Consider the following 21650-nt stretch of genomic DNA (forward strand, 5'->3'; position numbering starts at 1 on the left):
TCAAGTTAAGACATTATAGGACTTTTAGCACCACTTACTAAAAGACTGCACGTGTGCATGATGTGTGTTTATGCATGCAAGACAAAAGGGAGAAGAACGGTAGTGCACAGACATTTGGAGATGGGCGGTCATTATAAACATAGCAGACAAAGGATTTTGAAAGCTACAAAGGTTGTTTGAATTTCTTGAGTCTCTGAGTTTTCCTCTAACACAGGTCAAAAATCAGAAGTGAGTCTATGTACAAGAGTGAGAGAGAGATGGACAGAGAGAACAGAAAACTATCTCAAGTGTTGGTTTGAAATTCAACAATGGCCTGTAAACAAACTCGGTAAGCGTCAGCAAGAAAAGCGGTTATGATCATGGTGAAATAGAAGGACAAATTCGTTTTTCGTTTTGTTTTTTCATTCTTTTAAAACCAGTCCGTGGTTTGCGTGGTGAGTGGATATCTGTAACTATAAACTACTAGAACAAAGCCCCATTATCCTTTGGTAACTGGATGCTGGCAAGGCAAGAAAACATTCATTTGCTCATGGCGAAAAAAAAACATGTAGTGCTATTAGGGGTGGGCGATATAAACGATATATGATAGAAACGATATAAATTTGGCTAACGATAGAGATTTTGACTATATCGCTCTATCGCGATAGCACATGTTGATGATGTCATCAAGCTGCGCCTGTTTTGGTCGAAAGCATCGCAGTGGCTACAACCATTATCATCTGCAGATTATGGCGGGCGACAGTCATAGCAAAGAGATGAAGCACTTTTGAAATATGGGGAAAGCCAAAAACTGCCGTTCCTCCACTTCCGTAACATTGATTCATTAATGTTGAATTCTCTCGCAGCTGCTCTATTCCCATGTTGTTGCAGTATATTAACCCTTTAAAACCGGTCAGAGCGGGCACGCTCCGTTTTGCGTAACTATTTTTAAATCCTGGTAGCACTGCAACCACGTGAGCTAGCGCAATAATTTTTTTTGCATATGAAACCGGAGGAGTTGTACTTACATCTTATGCCATCAGCTTGTCCTAGGTCACAGTTTCCTTCCACATATAGCTTTGCAAAAACTGCATAAAAAGCACTTGCAGCAACAAAAACATAATATTCCAGAAACACGCTTTGCCGATCCAATCAGCTGTTCATAACACTTCCTATGTCCATCAGCACGAACTATCGCATGTCCGCCATGACCTGCCCTGAAACCGGAAGTGACATCATTTTCGCGGAAATGTAGTTTTTTTACCACCAAGGCCTCATGAGCTTATACTGGTGTTTTTAAAAGTTATGTTTGACTTTATGACTTTCTGTGTCGTTTCTGGGATGCTTAGGACTCATATTGCACTGCTGGAAATAGTTTATTTTGATGCATATGCTGCTTTTTTGCAAATTTGCACTATAATATTTATTTTCGTTTTTCCTGCAGTGTATAGAAATTGGTGTATTTCAAAAATAAAACTTTGAAGACACTCAAAATAAATTTCCTGTGGTGGGAAACTATTTTGTGCAACTTTTTTGTATTTACAGTTTTGAGGGATAAGCCTCTTAAATATCTCTAACTAGAAATATATGTTAAAAAACAAAAATGATTTTCAATTTTTTTGTAGTTTATTGCACTTTTTTGCATTTTATGTAATTACTATGCACTTAATGCATGCATATTATTAAAATTTAGGCTGTAATGGTTGTATTGATGTATAGCAACTTGAAATGCTCCCAAAAATGGCACTACAACATGTAAAAATATAATATAAGCTCTGGAGGACTTGGTACTATGGTAGGTCTTAAAGGGTTAATAACTAACCTCGTATTGTGGATGAATAATCTCAGTTGTTCTCCTGACTGAAGTTTGGCCCATGTATAGCATCCTGCTATGCGATTGCATTTGTCCTTAACCACCAGAATCCCTCACGTTAACTTTTATTGAGTGGAAAAAAAGTTGGTGTTCATCCTCCAGCTTCACTATGCCAATGTTATGCTAACATAGCTGTGTCGCTAGCAATCACGTAGCACAACATTATATACCAGGTAGTCCAACTTCAGTAACCCTGCAAACGCCACTGCTGTTTAGTTTTCTGTCTTCATTTATGTTGGAAGTGGTAGCAGAGCTGTACGTTTTAATTAGTTTCAAGTCTCTCAGTCAGAACATGGTATGAAATGTTTAGGTGTAAACTAGTGAGCTAACTTCCTGTTAACTTCTAACTCCGTTAAATTTAATAAATTCTGTTTTCATGGATGCATGGATGTAAAACGTAATTGTTACACCCGATAAAGCAGCAACGCTGATGATTTAATTAAAGATGAAAGAATTTAGACTGTTTTTAACTCTGTGTTCGTTTGACTTTGGGACCTGAAGCGGACGGAGTTTTGGACCCAGATTACTCCGCGAAGCTCCTACTACGGCAGCCGTAATGCTCTGAAAATCCATCAAGCAGTGCGGCTTACCAAAGTTGTACTAAAACATTTTTTAACAGATTTCTGCAGCCAAAATCGGTTCGAGGTCAGTAAGCACAACCAGAATTCATACATAAGGCACACTCTCGATTTTTGAGAAAATTAAAGGATTTTAAGTGTGCCTTATAGTGTGGAAAATACGTTATACAGAAGAAAAGAATATATCGCAATATATATCGTTACCGCACATGCTTCAAATTATATCGCGATATGAATTTTAGGCCATATCGCCCAGACCTAAGTGCTATCAGGAAACTGACTGATGTCTATGTTGATCAGATGATACCATGAATCATCAGTTACCATCACCTCTGGACACAAACGCTTGTGTTGGATTGCCAGCCTCCTTGCTGATTGTTGTAGAACATTCAGGATCTTTACCTGTTTTGCCTTTGCGGTTGGCAGCGAGCTTATTTCGTCTGTACACCTGTGCAATATCTGTTAGGGCGTGCTCACACTAGGCACGATTGCCTCATTCGAAGTTTGAGCATGAATGTCCCTCCTCACTGCCTGCCGTGCTTACACTGTCCTTAACAATCTGAGCCTGAGTACGCATCAGTTTGTCTCAGCATCTCAACTCTTCTCATTCTCTTTCACACACGTGCATGCCTTCCTGTAGAGGAAAAGCAGGACTTTTATATGGCATTCTCTAGGACAGTGTTGGCACACTGTCCATGGACATATTTGTCATTTACTTGAATTCATAAATAGTCAAACTGAACCAAGCATTTTTTTTTTTATCCGAGACATCAGTCGCACTAGCCAAAAGAATTGGATTGAGCACCTCCTTTGAGTTTTATTATTATGCTTTTATACGTCTCTTTAATATAGTACAGTGTAAACATTGCTACTTAGCCATGGAACTCCAATTATTTTTATGATAGCTCCCAAACCTATAATTAAAATGTAATTACACATAATGCAGTTAAAAACTGTTTAAACTCCTGCTTAGACTACTTGTCCGCTAAGAAGCTTTGCTCCGAGGCAACCCCAATTTCTGCTTTTCCTAAATGAGATCAGTGTCATATGTTTCAACTGAAGTTGCTGTGGAAATGATGCCTTCAGGGGATGTTGTTTACACTGTAGGTTGTTGGTGTAGCTTAGATGTCCATTTCAGTGGGATGATTTGTTTGGATGTGCTCAGCCTTCCTGTCTTAGCAGGTTGAGTTCAGTGCTTGGTAAAACCATTGAATTTGGAAATAAAATCTTTATCTAGATTAACTCTGAAACATTTTTGTAGTGATTTGTTAAATGTGTTTACTGGACTGCTCTCAATTTTTTCATTTTAAATAAAAAAACTAAAGATTTCCAATTCTCCAATGGTGGTTGCAGTACCTTAAATTTCTCAATCATTCCTTTTATGCTGATATTGCTGAACATAATATACACTAGTCACAAATTAAATTTATGTTGTTGTCATATGAATCTTGTCTCTTGAATCTTAGTTCATCTTAGCTGAAATTGTGTTTTTATCTTGTTAGACTTCTTCTTTTTTTGTCTATCCCACTTCCCAGATTGTGACATTTCGTTATTTTTTTCCAATTGAAAAGAGCATGAGGTAGAGATTTATTCATCATTTGTTTGTTTAGGCTTTTTTTTTTTTTTTACTATGGGCACAAATCTCGCACGCAGTTTTATAGCAAGAGTATTGTTTCAACATTGCACATTCATGCCACACATGAAGTCATTCTCCGCAGCAGATGCTTCAGCATCAAGAGTTTTTAAACCTCTCCTTTCTGTGTATGCAAGTGCACACCATGTTCAGGTTTTATCCTTCTTTCTCCTCTCAGCATGTATCTCTCTGCTTGGCTGCTAACTCTGACATTATCTTAGACTGTAAGCAACCTAATCATCTGTTCATTTCGCTGCCACCCCTGCAGCTCACCCATCAAAGGCTGTTTACTTCTGTTAATGTGCACGGCACATCTGAGAACATGATGAGCAGTTATTACCACAGCTATACTGAAGCCTCTGATAAAACCTCCCAGCCGATTAACACGGGTCTCATGACTCAAAACCTGTTTCTTCAGAAGAAGTCACATGGATATTTATTTCATATATTCTTTTTGTTTTATTGTTTTTTTTCTTGTCATTGGCAGTAAAAGACATAAAAGGTAGATTCAAAATTTGTTTTAAGAGCAACTTGACTGCTGTAAAACTAGAAGATCCTCACATGATACCTAAGGATGTACTATTTTTGCTACTTTTTTTTTTTTTTAGCATGACTGTACTCTCACATCTGGCAGTGATTATTATGAACCTTTTGATGCTTCACATAATTGAGCCTTCCGTGTAACAACAGTGGAGCTTCTGTTTATTTGTATGTTTTAAAAAATGCCATCGGTGACAGATTTTACTGGGATATTTCAGTTTGCCGTGTATGTATGACTTGTTTTTGGTGTGATGTGGATATTATGGGTGTTTTGTATTCTCTGTGATGTGATAATGTGCATGTGGGTGTTTGCGATGGACCGAGGGATCAGACAGAGAGTGATGCCCTTAGTTTTGTCTGGCGGTGACATTTTGCTGCCATTGTATGTTTTGAACTTAGTAGCTTTTATTTAAAGATATTGTGTGTTTTCAAAGTGAAAACCAGTAGAAGTTACATAAATGTAACAAAATACATAAATGTAATTTAACATAACATTTATTTACATACATTTATATAAATATAATGTTGCATAAATTAAATAAATGTTCTATTTTTTCTTTCATGTGAAAGCCTCTTTTGACTTGTAATTTCACCTTCAGTCTAATCAACACCTTTGCGAATCAAGTTGAATGCAGTCAAATTGAAGTGCAAATTAATGAGTCGTTTCATTATTGAAGTGATTAGTCACACATTGTGTATACCACAATCATGATTCCACATTAAGAACACCATGGACTTTGTGTTGTTTATGCAACAATAACTTACTTGTATCCATGGTTTTGATTAAAAAAAGAATGACAACCATTGACTATAGCCATTTTTTAAATTAAATCTGAGATATTTGCTTGTATGAGTGTCAGAAAGAAATTAAGTGATGTGTGTGTTTGCTTTGTACCAGTTGAATTTCTATTTTGTTACTCTGAATTTATTCAGTTTGCAACAATGACTTCAGAAGCACTCCCATTTTAGACCCCTGCCAAGAACAATTATACACACCTCGGTATTTTTCTCAAATAACTGATTTCCAATTAAATGTAAAAGTTTCTTCTTTTGCCTGTGTGCCACCTGTCCTCATCTCTTCTCTATAGAATTATAAAATACTGGCTCGTCTGGTGTTTGGCTTCAAAAAGCCCATTTTTAAGGTTTCATCATGAAAACAGCCTGCAGCTCATCTTGGCTTCACCCTGGTTCTTATCTTTCTTATACAGGGAGTTAGCTCTTATCTTGAACTTGACACATGTCACACAATGTTTCTCCTTTTTTTTTCTTCTTTTTTTAACGATCTGGCACTCCTTGGCAATGTTTCAGAATATAAGGAATCATCTTCTGGAAAACATACTGAATATGGTCAGGCAATTCAGTGTACCCATTAGCTTTTGATTTTAGTTATGTGCAAATCTGGTAAATGACACAGAATCAGACCTCTGAAGGTGCGTCATCATCAAGTTTATCCAAAGGTGCGGCACACACTTTCACAAAACCTTCTTTTTCATCTTTTTCAAGATAAATCAAATTTACCTGGTACAGATTGCTATCTGAATGTAGACAATAAATATATATATGCATTTTTAATTTAAGTAAAACAGTTCTGCTTTTTGTTATTTTCATGATAAACCAGGTTTTAGCCCAATAATCAATCATTACCAGAGGCCTGTACTGTGAAACAGGAATTTATTTAACCCTTATTTAACCAGGAAGTCAACTCTTGACTTTAGTCTTAGATGGGTTTGAACCCTCTTAAGAGCGGTGATTTATTGGTTAGCAGGTAACTTCAGAGTTAACACGAAGTTTTCAGTGCTACATAGGTGGTTTTTGCTTGGGTACATGGTAAATTATGCTGAAGACCAAACCTTAATGTATGGAGCAGGTTATGTTCAAGTGATCAACAGGTATGAAATCAGTCTGCTGAATAATTAGTTATCTGAAAATAACACAACATTGCTAGAAGATCCCTTCTGAATCCTTTGTGTTTCCTTCATGAATATCAGTAAGAAAAAAGATGGTTTTGGAATCAATTTTATTCCTGCTATTTTTAGTTTTGGCTGAAAGCAATATTTAATTTTTAATTTTTACTTAACTTTAAAGCTGATTAGGTGTTGTCGTAACCACAACCGGTGGGTGGGTGTTCAGGCGGTGTGGACACCTACGTTTGTGAATGCAAGAATGAGGCAATTTAGGATTTTTGAAAATGAAACCATAGGCACAATTGCGAAAAATCTCAGATAAAATTGAATCTCAGTGATCTCAAACCAAAGGTTAAAGATTAGAGGTCAAGTTTTATGAAAATCTTGTGAATGCAATAAATTAAGAAGTCACTTCAGATTTTCAAATCGATATCATATGTGTAAATGTGTCTTAAAAGTTTGAATCCCAGTTACCTCAAGGTCAAAGGCCAGGTTTTCTGAAAATGTTGTGATCATAATAAATTGAAAAAGGAGTCACCTAAAGTTTTCAATATGATAACTACGGTCGAATCTACTAAGACACAGACACTGCATGCTCTTTGTTATTCATTTAAGTTGTGGTCCGGCAGAAGGATATTCATCTAGGTGCCAAAAAAGAAGCTGCTATACTAAGTCTGTGAAGAAGATAGTCCAGAGTGACAGGTTGCTACCATGTGAGCATGCAGTAACCTTCATTCCTTCAGTCAGATCAAGTCTCCACTTGTCACATCCAGTTTCAAGACTATGAAGTGATGATGGCTAAAATACTCATGTTCAGGCTTCAGGACAGAATGTGTGACACCATGGTGCCAACAACCATTTTTATTTTATTTCGTTTTTTAATGTACTGTCTATCATCCGTCTTCTAGCTTTAGCTGTGTTGCTTTTAAGTTGGGCTGCTGCATAACTCAAATGGGTTCCCAGAAGAAGCTGGGAGGTGGTGCTGTGGTATTATCTGAACTGTGAACTCGGAGAATCTTTAACACCCCTATGCCATACTTGTGACTAAATATTGGAAATAAAAACAGGGTTAGAGACTCAAACACAAATGCATTAAGTGTTTTGTGATAATTTTTGTCATTAGAATATTGTCTAATAATCTGTTCTTCTATGTTGTACTGTTTTGTTTTGTTTTTAAGGTGGAGCAGATCGTGGATAAGAGGCGGAATAAGAAGGGTAAGTGGGAGTATCTAATTAGGTGGAAAGGCTATGGAAGTAAAGAGGACACCTGGGAGCCAGAACACCATCTACTACACTGTGAAGAATTTATTGATCAGTTCAATAGCTCAAGACTGCACTCACACAAACGGCCCAAAGTTTCCAAAAACCGTGGAGAGCCCTTCATTCCTAGCCACCTTTCTGCAACAGATGACTCAAGAGCTAGATCTGAAGCTCGAAAAAAGAAAAGGACTAGTGGCTCAACTGTGGGGGTGAGAGTAGGGACTGTTCTAGGGATTGGAAGTGGAGGATCAGGAACCACCCAAAAGCAGAAAAAAGTGGGTGTAGGACCTGGAAAACATGCTTTAGGGGACAGAATGAGCAAAGCGATGACATTTAAAGCTCCTCCACCAGGCGGACCTCCGTTTGTCCCGTCATTGAGGGTTCCTCATAATGGACTACAGAACGGAGAGATGGACTCTCTCATGTACAGGACTGCAGCAAGGTCACAGCGACTGCCCTCAGACAGGGTGGATGGAGAACTAGGACATATGGAAGCCAGCGGACAGCAGTTTACTACTGAACTAGGTAAGTTGTTAAGAAAAAGCAGATAGTATGGTAAACTGAGATGAGGTGATGCTGGATTTTTGAGGCACATATTGTTATAGAAATGTGATTGTTGTTCTTATGCATGCCCGGTCAAACCCGTGCTCCTAAATCTTGTTTTTAAAACTTAATATTGGTACAGTAAGTATGTATATATATATATATATATATATATATATATTTTTTTTTTTTTTTTTTTAGAAAAAAGGTTTTGCTCATAAATATAGATTTATTGCTGTGTGATTACATCTTTCAACAACTTAATGCATTCTCATGAACTTCGAATTAATCTATTAAAGATGCGTAGGAGTGGGTGCTGGTTCCTGTAAGCCACCATATTGCCCTGCCATCTGGAATACAGTGGCCAAGATGAACACTGCTGTTCTGCCTAATCACGTTTTATTCGTGTGTCTAAAGACTGGCTGCATGCCTCTATGTTACATTTAATGTAAAGATCATATTTTACTCTTTAAAACAATTTATGAGTATTTAACATTTTTGCATCTTTCTCAGTCTGTAATTTTCCTCCTCCTCTTCATCTGTATCCTCCACCACTTCTCTCATTTCCACCCCATCCTATTCCTCTTTACATCAACTCTCATCTCCTGAACTGAAGTCAGGGTTGTAACACACAAAAAATGTGCATAAACATTTTTTTTATTTATTCCCCAAATTGTTGCCATTCGTTTTTGTCAGCAGATTAGACTTGCTACTGTCCTGTGCACAGCTGACAACAAGCCAACCAAACAGCAACAACAGCTTGTTAACCTTATGCTAGATACTATGAGGCTTGAGTGTCCTAAAAATCACACTTTCTCCCTGATAAACAGTTTGATTACATTCTCGCATCATATCACAATTAATTCACTTAGTTTCCCTGGCAAAAACAGCAGCCCTCACCAACAGAGGAGTTCAAGATATCCTCAACACCTCACCTCAGTATCACTGTCATTGGATAGAAGTGAGAGTCACTGACTCGTTGACTCAGTTCACAAGTTTTAAAACCTCCTCCAGAGTAAATACACGTGGAGTTATTTGTCCTACAGTGTCCACTGTACCTGGATTTATGCACTTGAATTGGAAGTGGTAAGAAAACAGAATTCAGTTGACTGCAGTCTCAAATTTGCTGACATCTGGTGGTGAGATTTTACTTACTACCTCTTTAAGGAAGTGTGGCGTACAATAATTCCACCAAAAATAAATAAAGTTCAAATAAATAATTAAAAGCCCAGAATTACCAGGATAATCACACCCATGATAAGTGTACATAAATTTCTGACAACGACTGTAAATGTAAAATGAATCCAGATTTGAGCATAGCTTTTTTGTATTATCCCAACACCATGTCCTGTAGTGGCTTGTATATAGATAAGGATGATTTATTATATTTTTCCACCTCACCCATAACACTTACTACACCATGACAATAACCAGTAACCTGTAGTAGAAGCTATTTATTTATATATTTTAATGTTACCACAGTACCACAGTCGCTCTTGTATCATACAAATGGCCTCACATACCTACTGTGGTTCTTTCGTGCTGATAACACCTTTGAATTTCACTCCTGGGTCACAGTCCAGTGCCTCAACCACTATAGTTAATCATTAATTGTGTTTTTAAAAAGTCATCTTGATCTGTTTTAGCAGAAAATCAGAGAAAAAAGCTGAATAACTAAGCATACTCGTACATAGTTGTAGGTTGAGTGTTTCCATTTTGCTTTTAGTTCAGAGGATGTTTAAAATTTTCTGATATAAAGATACTAGCTTTATGGCCACTTGCGTCATGTGCTTGTTTAACTGTGAGTATCTACTGGCTTTACAGTCATGAAACATGCTATGTAAGGCTTTATATTGTCTTTTCATTCAGTGGCACTGTAGCAACATGAACAAGATGACTGTAAATAAATATGCCAAAAACATGTAAACCATATTTACTCCATATAGAACAGATCATCTGGTTTGATTTTGTTTAAATTACTTCATAAATAAACACAATTACACAATTCTGAGGTCAAATGTAAACAATTTTCACTTTTCTTTTTAATCAGCTTAAGTCAAACTAAGCCCTCTTCTTGCTTTTTGTGGATACAATTTTTCTGATAAGCCTAAATTTCCAGTTGCAAACTGAATTTCTATTGCTTTTGGATATGATGACATCACTGTCATGGTATGATCCACAACATATCAATTCAATTTCTCAGTTATTCATTAATTTCAAAGCATCCTAATTTAACAAGTGATTGTGATACTTTATAAAAGTCTGTCATTTATTTATGAGGATGGTAGGGCTGCAGCACTAACCATCCTAATGGTCATCACTCTGGGAGCTATTATAGTTACTAATCTCATAAGCCTCAAAAGACTGCCCTGCTCACCTCATCCAAAATCCTGTGCTCCACCCATTAACCCGTTGAAGTCAAACGGGTCCCTGTAAAGATGTCACTGTTTTGCAGATCATTTCTGAAATTGTTAGTTCTAGACTGGATCAGTTCTTATGTGGGATCCAAACTATCCAAACAACTAATCACAGTCAAGTGTCCCTCCAGTTGCTTCACTCAAGCTGTATTATTTTATATCCATTGTTCACATCTTATGATATCTGTTTAGGTTCTCAGCCATCCACGTCATGGTAGTCTTGAGACCTTGTCTTTGAGTGTTGGACCTCTTTTTACCAAAAGAAATCCGGTTGCCTTCTTTTCAAGTGCTCAACACTAGTGGATGATTGCAGAAATGGTTAGGAGAAAACTTTTTCAGTATCTAGCCAAGTCAAGACCAGGTACATAGACCTGCTCGAGAACCAGAGGAATTGGAACCAGAGGAATGTACTATAATGCAAGATTAATAGGTTAGAGTTATGCTCAGGTTAAAGTCAGTGTTCTGAAGTGTCTTTTTACCTGCCTAGATCACTGTAGTAACTTACAGATTCTCTGCCAGGGAAATATAATTTTTGCAAGTGGTAATGCTGTACTTTACTAAAACCACTGAATAAAGCGCAAACTGTCCATCATATTGTTACAGGAATACCTGTGTATTGATTTGCTGATGCATAAAATGTATAAATGTTACCAGTAGATTAAAGTATCGCTTGCACTGCTGGAATTGCAGCGATTAGAACACAGAACTCTCATGAAGAGTACCTATTCAAGCAGTAAAATTAATTTCACTTTTTTATCTGCCAACAAATTAAAGTGATTCCCATTTTCCTTTATTAGATATTAGACAGGAAATGTGAATGTTTAAATGTTTCAGTTTAAAGTTTCGGAGCTCTAATGTGCAGCTGTCACCTTAGAACAGCGGCACTCTGCAATAAAAATAATTAACTTGAACTAAAATGTAGTGTTAACCTCTTTATTTGTGTAAGTGTTGCATTTCACTGTTCTGTTTTGGGGTTTGTTTGTTTTTTTATGTTCTTGTGAAGATATGACCTGAGTCACACCGTGCCACTTGGTGAAGAGTGCTGTAAAAATAAAATAGGGGAGACATGATGGAATTAATGAAGGCCAGCTGATATCCAGCCTCCCCTAGCACTGCCCTCTGAACCCACTGCTCCACCCCTCCCTTGCAGCTGAGCCTGCCACTGTTCTTTATAGAGTTTTAATTACCATTTTATCACCATCCTTATCATCTGTCTGTGACTGGAGTAGGTGGCACTCATAGGGATCACTTTTGTGGGAAAGAAGTCATATGACCTGTGAAATGCCCTTTTTTAACTTTGAAGTGAACATGCATAAAGCATAAGGCAGGAAGCTGGCCTTAGTGGAGAAAGCTGACAACCACCAATGTAATATCTGTTATTTCTAACTGGGGTTTTAAGTCAGGCCAGCTAATGCAAAGAAAGCCTGGCTGTGTAAGTGTGCAGTAAACCCCTCAGGCCACTAGTGTTTATTGATAATATTACCTCTGATGGAAGTAGTCACATCATGCATGGGGCTGTACTCTGCTTGAATTCAGCCATATGCTGCAAAACTCTTTGGCCCTTCACAGTGCAAATGGATAATGAAGCATTCTACCAAAGCAACCCAAGAGTTTCTCAAGGTAAAGAAAATGGATAGTCTTCAGTGGCCAAGTTAGTCACCTGATCTCAGTGTAGTAGAGCAGCCTTTCTGTTACTGAAGGCAAAATTGAATACAGAAATACAAATAAACAAGCAGAAACTGAAGACAGCTGCAGTAGCCTGGAAGAGCATCTCAAGAGAGGAAACACAGCATTTCATGAACTACAGGAATTCTAGCCTTACGGCAGTCATTGACTGCAAGATTTTACATACAAGTAAAAATATAAGTAAAATATTTTAAAAAGTCATAATATTTAAAATGATGTTAGCTTGTTGAATTACTTCCAAGTCTCTGAAAATGAAGACATAAGTATCAAAATGGTTGTAAGCACTTAACAATGTATGTAATAATTTAGTTTTGAATAATAGATGAAAGCCTGCGCTTCAATCACATCTTTTTTGTTCATTTAAGTTCTGCTGTGGTGGTGCACAAAGTCAAAATCACAAAAAAAAGTCATTGTCCAAACATTAATGGACCCAATTAAGGTGGTGACACCATTTCAAAATTGGCACCCAAAAACCCCCACAGTACCTACAAATTAGTTTTGTTTTCAAGCTTGCTGTAAAAATTAAATCAAATTAGCTTTTTAAATTAAGTCACTATTAGTCAAGTTTCAGATTGTGTTAATTAAAGAAACAAATTCCCAATGTATGATGATTATTTAAAAGTGCATTCTTATATTTTCAGGCAAGAAATACTTTACTTTTATCTTCAGTCAACATGAACTTTATTGTTTAAGGACCATACTTTTGTCTCCATATTTTCATCAGTCATAAATTTGGCTGGAAAAGCATCACACCATTTCCTCTAGTAAAAAGACTCTTGTGTGCCTGAGTAATTTCTGATTTATTCTGGTTATTTTTTACCACAGCATCACTAGATGTTCTTAGATGAGGAACATGTGCTTTGTCTGACTCATTTTTCTTTCTGCCTTTAATCATTTATCTTGTAAAAGTCTACAGCTGAGAATGTGGTACTCGACCCTCTTGGACATTTCTTTTTCTTTCTCAGTGCAGATGAATCAGTGATTTCTGTGCATTAGATATTACACTGCTCCTGTACGTTAATGCTCCTTTGTGTGACAAGACCTGAAAATTACACTGATTGCTTTTCAAATGTGAACATGAGATTGCATGTAAATATAACTGTGGGCAATTTCCAAGGTTGAAATGTTAATGCAATCAAGTTGAAATTCATTGAATCACACCAAGAGAGTTGTGATATTGTGCAGAGAGAATACCCTTAGATGACACATGTATATGTAAAAGTAGGTGTAATTGTCCACATCGCATAATAACACTGGGAACGACTAAGAAATTCAAATTTAATTAAAATCATTGCTAGTATAAAATTATTCAGGCTAAAAAAACAAAAAAACAAAACGCATTACTGAAAAAAAAAATCATTTTTTTGAGTTCAGATAATGTAGTATTTTCTAGACTTCTGTATATGGACTATGTATCTTTTTTTCTTTTCCTTCAGCTTTCAGCTCCAAGTATTAATAAATAATATTATAGTATAAAGAAATGTAGTAAAACTAAGAGGATGCATTTTTTTATTAGGAACTTGTAGGCTTGATAGGCTAAACACAACATTTATTTGATAGTTGGAGTAACTTTGCAGGCTTTGTTTAACACTGTGACATGAAAAAGACTCAGGCCACACTGTGGCAGCAAAGATAATTTGCTGTAAGGAAGAGTTGGGTGTTCTCCAGATTTCAAATACACTGATCGGGCACAACATTGTGGCTGCTGACAGGTGAAGTGAATAACACTCATTATCTCTTCATCATGGTAGCTGTTAGTGGGTGAGATATATTAGGGAGCTAGTGAATATTTTCTCCTCAAAGTTGATGTGTTAGAAACAAGAAAAATGGGCAAGTGTAAGCATTTGTGCGAGCCCGAGAAGGGCCAAATTGTGATTGTTAGACTAACTGGGTCAGAGATTCTCTAAAACTGCAGCTCTTATGGGGTTTTCCCAGTCTGCAGTGGTCAAAATGCAAGAAAAGTGATCCAAGAACGAAACTGTGGTGAACCAATGATAGGGTCATGGGTGGCCAAGGCTCACTCACACATGGGGAGCAAAGGCTGGCACATGTGATCCAATCCAAAAGATGAACTACTGTATCTTAATGCTTGCTCAATCATCCAGGTAAGGAAATCCCAAAAAGTTGATTACATTCATCTGAATGTAACGTTTTCAGTGGAAGAAACATTTCGTCACTCATCCAAGTCACTTCTTCAGTCTCAGCTGACGCTTTTAAAAGGTCCGCAGTCTAACCAAACTAATATTTACCGAATAATTTCTCTGTGCGAAGTGCAAATCAAAGTCCCTTTTTTGAATGCTGTTTCTTAAAAAATATATTTCACCCTTAAACTTGGATTTGGAAGCACTTTGTAATTGCAATAACAATAATTGCAATAGCCAACTGTAATAGATTTTTTCTTTTCTTTCAGTTGCTGTCAATTATTTTAAAACGTTCTAGAAGACAGACTGACCTGTTCTGTCACTTCTTGTATGAATCAGGCTCACCTTTAGCCAATGGGAAGATGCACCTACACAGCTCAGTGAAGCGGAAGCTGGCTGAGGAGAAAGGCTACGTTTTTGACAAGCGTCTCAGGTACAACGTGCGACAGAACGAGAGCAATTGTCGATTTCGAGACATTGTGGTCAGGAAGGAAGAGGGCTTCACGCATGTCCTGCTCTCCAGCCAAACAACAGATAACAATGGTCTGACGCCAGAGGTGAGAACAAAAAAAAAAAACACACGAGTGCTGTGCCCATGTTACATTTTTCATTTTGATTAGTGCATGTCGGTTTATTTATATTTACATAATTTATATTTTGTGCTTCGCTGACACGTATTAATTGGTGTTGATTGTATCCTAGTTGCCATGGAGTTCTGTCTGGGGAAAAAAAAGAAACCATGAAAGTTTGCCCAGTAACTGTTGTAGAGATGCCCTGGAGCTATGCAGTAGTTCCCTAACTGCTCAAGGGGAGTTTTTCAGGAGACGGTTTTAGAAAACTGTGGTTTTATTTGACAGCTGCCAGGTGTGAAAATGCTAGCTGCATAAATCTAACACAGGGCACTGCTGAAAAGGGGGCACAGTTTCCTCAAAGCTGCCTCCTAACAAACAAGGCTTCAACAAGTTTAGCAATTAGGGGTACATATAATGCAGTGTTTTGCCATCTGTTGTTACTGCAGCAAAATGCCAGTTGAACTAGTGAGGAAATTATGCTGCAAGATCATTGAGGAAGTCTTTATGTAATTATTCTTAGAGAGAGAACTGGATACCCTAGAGATAATCGCCAATGATTTCTTCATAGCTGTTTGCTATTTAGGAATATCACTCCCATTGCTTCTACAGGCTATGGTCTCCAGGAGGCATGGGCATCATTAACATAAACATTATTCATAGTATGTAAATGGGACAACTGGAATATTGTTTTGAGAATATAGTTTGGCTGTCATTAATTTCCCAACTTCTAAAATAGGAGTACCCTCAAATAGTTAATGAGAAATATAAACCAATGTTTGTTCTTTTTTATTTGCAGTGCATTCTCAAAAAATATATTATTTAAAATGTAAATTTGTGAGTACAAAAAGAAACTTTTAAAATGAATTCTGCCTTTTCAGTCTCTCCATTACTTGATAAGATTAAGGTATAAAATGACAAAAAGTTTTTGGTTGATTTCTTAATAGATTATTCAGGGCCTTACTGTTTTGAGAAACACTTCTGATTATGTGTAATGATATACCAGCTGAGTCTTCTCTACAGGCGTTTAGGGGGCATAATCTGTACCAAGCTGTGTCCTCCCACTTTTGATGAGTTTTCTTACACTCTTGTCAGTAATTTGGTGATCACCTGCTAACTCCATGTCAGTCAAACTACCTTAAAAAAATCATAATCTAGCAGTGAAACAAACTGTAGATGTTGAACTTTATAGCCATAGTAACAGACGGTGTCTAAATCTGTAATTTAAATCGCTGATCAGAACCTGTAACCTATATTTGTATATTCAGGTTTTTTTGTGCATAAAGGTTTTATTTATTGTTTTTCTTAATGACCCTATGAAGTGAGAACAGAAATATTTGAACTCAGTGAGAATTTGCTTCAAGTTGCATCTATTTGTGGTAATTCTTTTTGCTTAATCAGACATGGTTATTATCAGTATATCCAGATGTAGTGCTTCAGTGGATTAAAGTGTTGGGTTATCCTAGTTGCACACTTTCCACAGCCCATGTGTATGTCCACATGGGTAGAAGTGACTTGAGGGTGAATCAAAGGATGATTAAGGGTAAATGCAAGGCTGTCCGATTTACTGAGAGAGCACAGATTTGTCAGCACATGCCACACTACTGGGGTAACAACTTTGCATTTGCCCTCCAAGTAGACTCTAAATAGACTGGAAGACGGTATTAGTCCAAACATAGCTGACTTTGTGTGCATCAACAAGGCAGATACAACATAGACTCATTCGTCTAAAATATATCACTATAGTTTTACTCAGGCTTTTCTCAACGGAGGCATAAAACTCAAACTTAAAAAACTGGGTGAAGAGCTTGAGAAAGGCTGGAGCCATGTGCATCTGCAGTACTTGATGTCATTTAATGGCTCTCTTCTATGCAGCTTTGTGAACTGTGATGATTCACTCGTTGATCTGGCTGCCTGCAGGAGTCTTCCAGCCCATGATTGGTTGCTCACTTCCACACTCCAATCAACAACAAGCTGGTCTATTTAAATTTCCTATGAGTGATTTCAGTAACTTGCTCTCCCCAGATGCATACCAGCAGCTGAATTTTGATTTCTGTTTCAGTTTTAATTTAAAGGATTTAATGGAGATACTATTTAAACTGTTTAGTAATTCAAGCAATTTCCATACCATTTTACTGTTTATAGAATAGGTGTATACTTTTGCTTGAAGCTGAAATATAATTATTATCCCGGATGACCCCCCCAAATTAAGTTCCTCAAAAGCCTAAGGGATGAGGGGAGTAACAACAGGGGAAAAGAAACTGAGAAAAGAAAAAGAGTAGCCCATGAAAATGTGGTTTTCATTTAAAAGAATAGAGCTGAAAGAGAGAGCTACACCGCTATACCCACCAAACAAACGACAACCACAAACTAAAATACACTGAAAAGAGATTGTTAACAAACAAGTTAATAGAGAAAAAAATTGCTTTCGACAGACATTAGGTACTCAGTAAAAGCTCCAAAGAACCACTAATCTGACAGTCAAATCTCCGGCCAAAGACACTACTACAACTCACCACTCTCAGGGCTGGCCCACACACTGAGACCAAACCGCTTAACACCAGCGTTTATAGTGTTGAGTGGCTAATTGCTGAGTTCCTCCAAGGGAAATGGATGACAGCTGAGTTCAGGGAGAAACAGGACACATCCACATGCACGCAAACCCCAATATGTACTAATATACCCACTGACATTAAAAAAAAAAAAAAAATCAGGGTTATTAACGTGGGCACCACAGATGTGTAATAATTAGCAGTGCTGCCACACAGGAAGAAGGTCCTGGGTTCAAATCCAGATTGGGGTCTTTCTGTCTTGTATTAGCATGTCCAAAAACATGTGTGGGTTAGGTTAACTGGCCATTCTAAATTAGCCATAGTATGAATGAACAGAATAGTGACTAGTGTCCAGGTTGTGACCGTTTCTTGCTCCATGACAGCTGCAGTGACCTCCAGCTCCTCCTACCATACCTGACCCTGATCTGTATCTGCATCTCTGTTTTGTATTAATAACACGTTAGTACGCTAAAAACATTCAGCTGTTCTTTTTTTGTGGATCATTTGCACAGTTGTGGATAAACACTTTTTCTCTACCTCCTGTCATTTATATTTTGAGAGTAATTCATTCTGGTCTGTAACCATACAGAAAAACATTTATTTATTTTAAATTTCATCTGTGTAAAATTGAACCTCGTTAATAAATGAATGAGGTTCAATCTGTCAATGTTAACAGGTCTTTTTTTAGAGGTCTATTAAAATATTATGGCATTAGCCACAAATTACATGCAAGCCAAAATCATCTGCCTTCGGCTCATAACTCTAGCAAACAGGATTTTCATCTTCTCAGATTGTAGGATGTGTCTCACATCTTCCACAGAGGGTGGTTCTGGCTTTGATACAGCATCATAAGCACGGCAGTCTGTACTTCACAAGCACCGAAGTGGCCTAAACTATGTGTGCACATGTGTGTGTGCTTTCATCTGTGACACTAAGCTCGTAAGCTGTGGGCTCATCAAACAGCTCAGATAGCTCCTTATATGTCTCTCAGTCTTTGAAGCCACAGGAACAAGAGAGTCTACGGATGTGCTTACTGAGAAAATCTTGAAAAATATCCCAGTTCCTTTTTCTTCTAAACACTCAGTGCTGGCTGTAAGTGAGAAAGTCCCCCTATCTATTAACTGGTACACTTTCTATCACCTTTCTGGCCTAAAGTATTGTAGCTTTCTATTATAATCCCATTGGTTTTCAACCAACTGGGTTTTTTTTCCCCATTTCATCAATAAATGAAAGAGAAGTAAGAAATTAAAAAGTGAGAAATATCCTTAACATTTTCTTTGAAAAGGCTAGTTCACAAAAAAAGCAAATTTCTGTTCTGATAAATTTAAAATATTCTTACTGAAAAGAGTTCTGATGCTGATCAGTTTTCTATGTTATTTGCCCTTTTTTAGTTTTATTATACATTAACATATAACAAGCTGTTCAAGAAACATGTAGCAGCCGAACAACTTTTTTTGGACCTCCTCAACAGTTCTTCAAATATTGAGGAACACCTTCTCAAATTAAAACCAAGACTCAGCACTTTAACACAACATTTTCTTCTAAACTAAATGTCCTGAAGATTAAAGCACAGAGCATCTCATTAATTGTCTCAATGATAAACATGCCTAAATGCAGACTGCAGCAGATTTGTCTACTAACGTCTTCAAGTTCTCCGACTCCTCATGAATGTCACTTTGATCGCCCTCTTCTTTCTCTGTTTGATCGAGTGGAACTAGCATCTGTTCATTTCTCCTTCATGTATCTGAGCAAGTGTTTCATTCACCTCCTAAAATAATGACATTTGTCATTTCTCACTTTGTCATGCTCGTTTACACACACACACACACACACACACACACACACACACACACACACAAATGGTTTCCATCATTGTAGAGGATATTACATTGACTTGCATTAATTTCCTGGAGACTTATCCTAACTTTAATCAAAACGTGCTTGCCTAACCCTTACATTCACTATTAAATTTCATTATGAGAACATGCTTTTTGTGCCCAACCACGTCACTGTGTAAACGGACTTGTGTCCCCACAACATGAGTTATTCAAATACGGAGACAACACAGCACACACGGTTAAAACTGGGGTCAGATTATGTGCTTGGTGAGACATAGAGAATTAAGTTCACTTTTGAGGTTGAATGGTTAATATGGGTCAGGAGTGATAATCTGATTAAAATGCAACAACACAGTGTGCAGACTGACTGCAGACAGTGACATGGTGGTGTGGGTGTGGGGCTGGGGTTTGTCGGGTTGACTGTCTGACAATGTCGGCAAACTCTCTTGTTTATCAGATGAGGCAAAGGCCAAACTCTTAATACTGAATTTTGCATATATTGTTTTAACTGGCAGCATGAAACGTGTCTCTTTTCAGACTACTAAAATGTACTGGGCCCAGTTGTTGACATACCATACTGCAAGGAGGTTATATTCAAGTAAAGTCTGACCAATGTTTTCTTAATATACCCTTTTTAAAAAAAAAAAAAAAAAAAAAAAAAAATCTTATTATAACATTTAGAAGTTTACACACACAGCTTTTCTTCCTTTGTAACGCATGCAGCCATAAGGAGTGGGAATTGTTAACATACAGTTAAACCAGTTGTTGCTGATGGGCAGGGTGTCAAGGAAACAAGCTGCATAGTGCTAGTTGTCACATTAACATCTTACCCACAACAACCCCTGCTCACAGAGTAACATCAAGTAACTAGAAACCATTTCACCGCTAAGCTGACCTTCTACACAGAAACTAAGCTTATTGGAGCAAAAGTCTAAAAGCTTGTTTTGATTTATTTTTTGCCCTTTAAATTTAAATAGAGAATGTAAATTGTATAGTATTTATGCAATATATATACAGTTATATATATATTTAGCATTAGCATGTTTAAACTGAATATCTCAAGCTTGTTCCTTCAAAGTGAAATTTTGTTAGATGCTGTGATGTGCTACACAGTTTTCAGTCTCTGTTAACTGCAAGGATGCAGAAGGAAGTCTTGTCGTCCCAGTGCTGGTCTTTTTTTCTTTTCTCTGCTCTGGGCATTGCAATAAAAAATAATGATGTACCTAGTGGATCTTCAGTTTTACTCTGAGGATTCAGAACCTATATTTAAGCTTTTTCCTTCCCAACCAGTCCTCTTTTGTTGGTTAAGAATGTAATACACATTTGTTCTTCTTTCTCTTCAGATCATGAAGGAAGTTTGTCGAGCTTTGGGTAATGCCGCTGCGGATGACAGTAAATTACTACTGCTCAGTTCAGTGGGGACTGTTTTCTGCAGTGGCCTGGAGCCATCGTATCTGATAGGGCGTCTGTCCACTGACCGCAGAAAAGAGAGCAGCCGCATCGCAGATGCTGTACGGTAAGAAGAAATCACTCCACTACAGGCAGCAACTCTTTTGTGTGTTACCATTAGTCTTGATAGAGTCACTGCTGATCATTCTGTGACCCCTGTAGGGACTTTGTGTTGGCATTCATCCACTTCAAGAAACCCATTGTGGTGGCAATAAACGGCCCTGCTCTGGGCTTGGGAGCATCCATCCTGCCACTGTGCGATGTGGTGTGGGCCAGTGAAAGGGCCTGGTTCCAAACTCCATGTGCAGCCCTGCACCTCACTCCTTCTGGATGCTCCTCTTACACCTTCCCTCAAATACTGGGCGTCGCTCTTGTGGGTCCCATCAAAATCTATTTTTTAGCAAAATTCCACGTAATGTTATGTGGTTCCACCAATAGCATTTTTTCTCCTTCATTCCAGGCCAATGAGATGCTCTTCTGTGGAAGAAAACTCACAGCACAAGAAGCATGCAGTCGAGGGCTCGTGTCGCAGGTCTTCTGGCCAACCACATTCAACCAAGAGGTGATGCTGCGTGTGAAGGAAATGGCATCTTGTAGCGCAGTGGTAAGTCTTGTTGATCTACACAATGCAGAAGGCGAAGGTGTCTCTTAAGGATGGAGATGAAATAGCTCTTTCCCCTTTTGTCTG

The 21650-nt window shown here is 37.7% G+C and overlaps 1 protein-coding gene across 1 annotated transcript in view; it reads left to right on the forward strand.

The window, feature by feature from the left end:
* LOC120721043 (chromodomain Y-like protein 2) overlaps window positions 1-21650 on the forward strand; it is a 44335-nt gene that overhangs the window by 19831 nt on the left and 2854 nt on the right. Inside the window, exons 2-6 of the mRNA XM_040011045.1 lie at window positions 7686-8292; window positions 14894-15111; window positions 20857-21029; window positions 21125-21335; window positions 21423-21566. Coding sequence (XP_039866979.1) covers window positions 7686-8292; window positions 14894-15111; window positions 20857-21029; window positions 21125-21335; window positions 21423-21566 — 1353 coding nt within the window. The remainder of the gene's footprint in view (window positions 1-7685; window positions 8293-14893; window positions 15112-20856; window positions 21030-21124; window positions 21336-21422; window positions 21567-21650) is intronic.

This window comes from Simochromis diagramma, unplaced genomic scaffold (genome assembly GCF_900408965.1).
Source record: "Simochromis diagramma unplaced genomic scaffold, fSimDia1.1 OVJJ01000603.1, whole genome shotgun sequence".
NCBI classification, from domain to species: Eukaryota; Metazoa; Chordata; class Actinopteri; order Cichliformes; family Cichlidae; genus Simochromis; species Simochromis diagramma.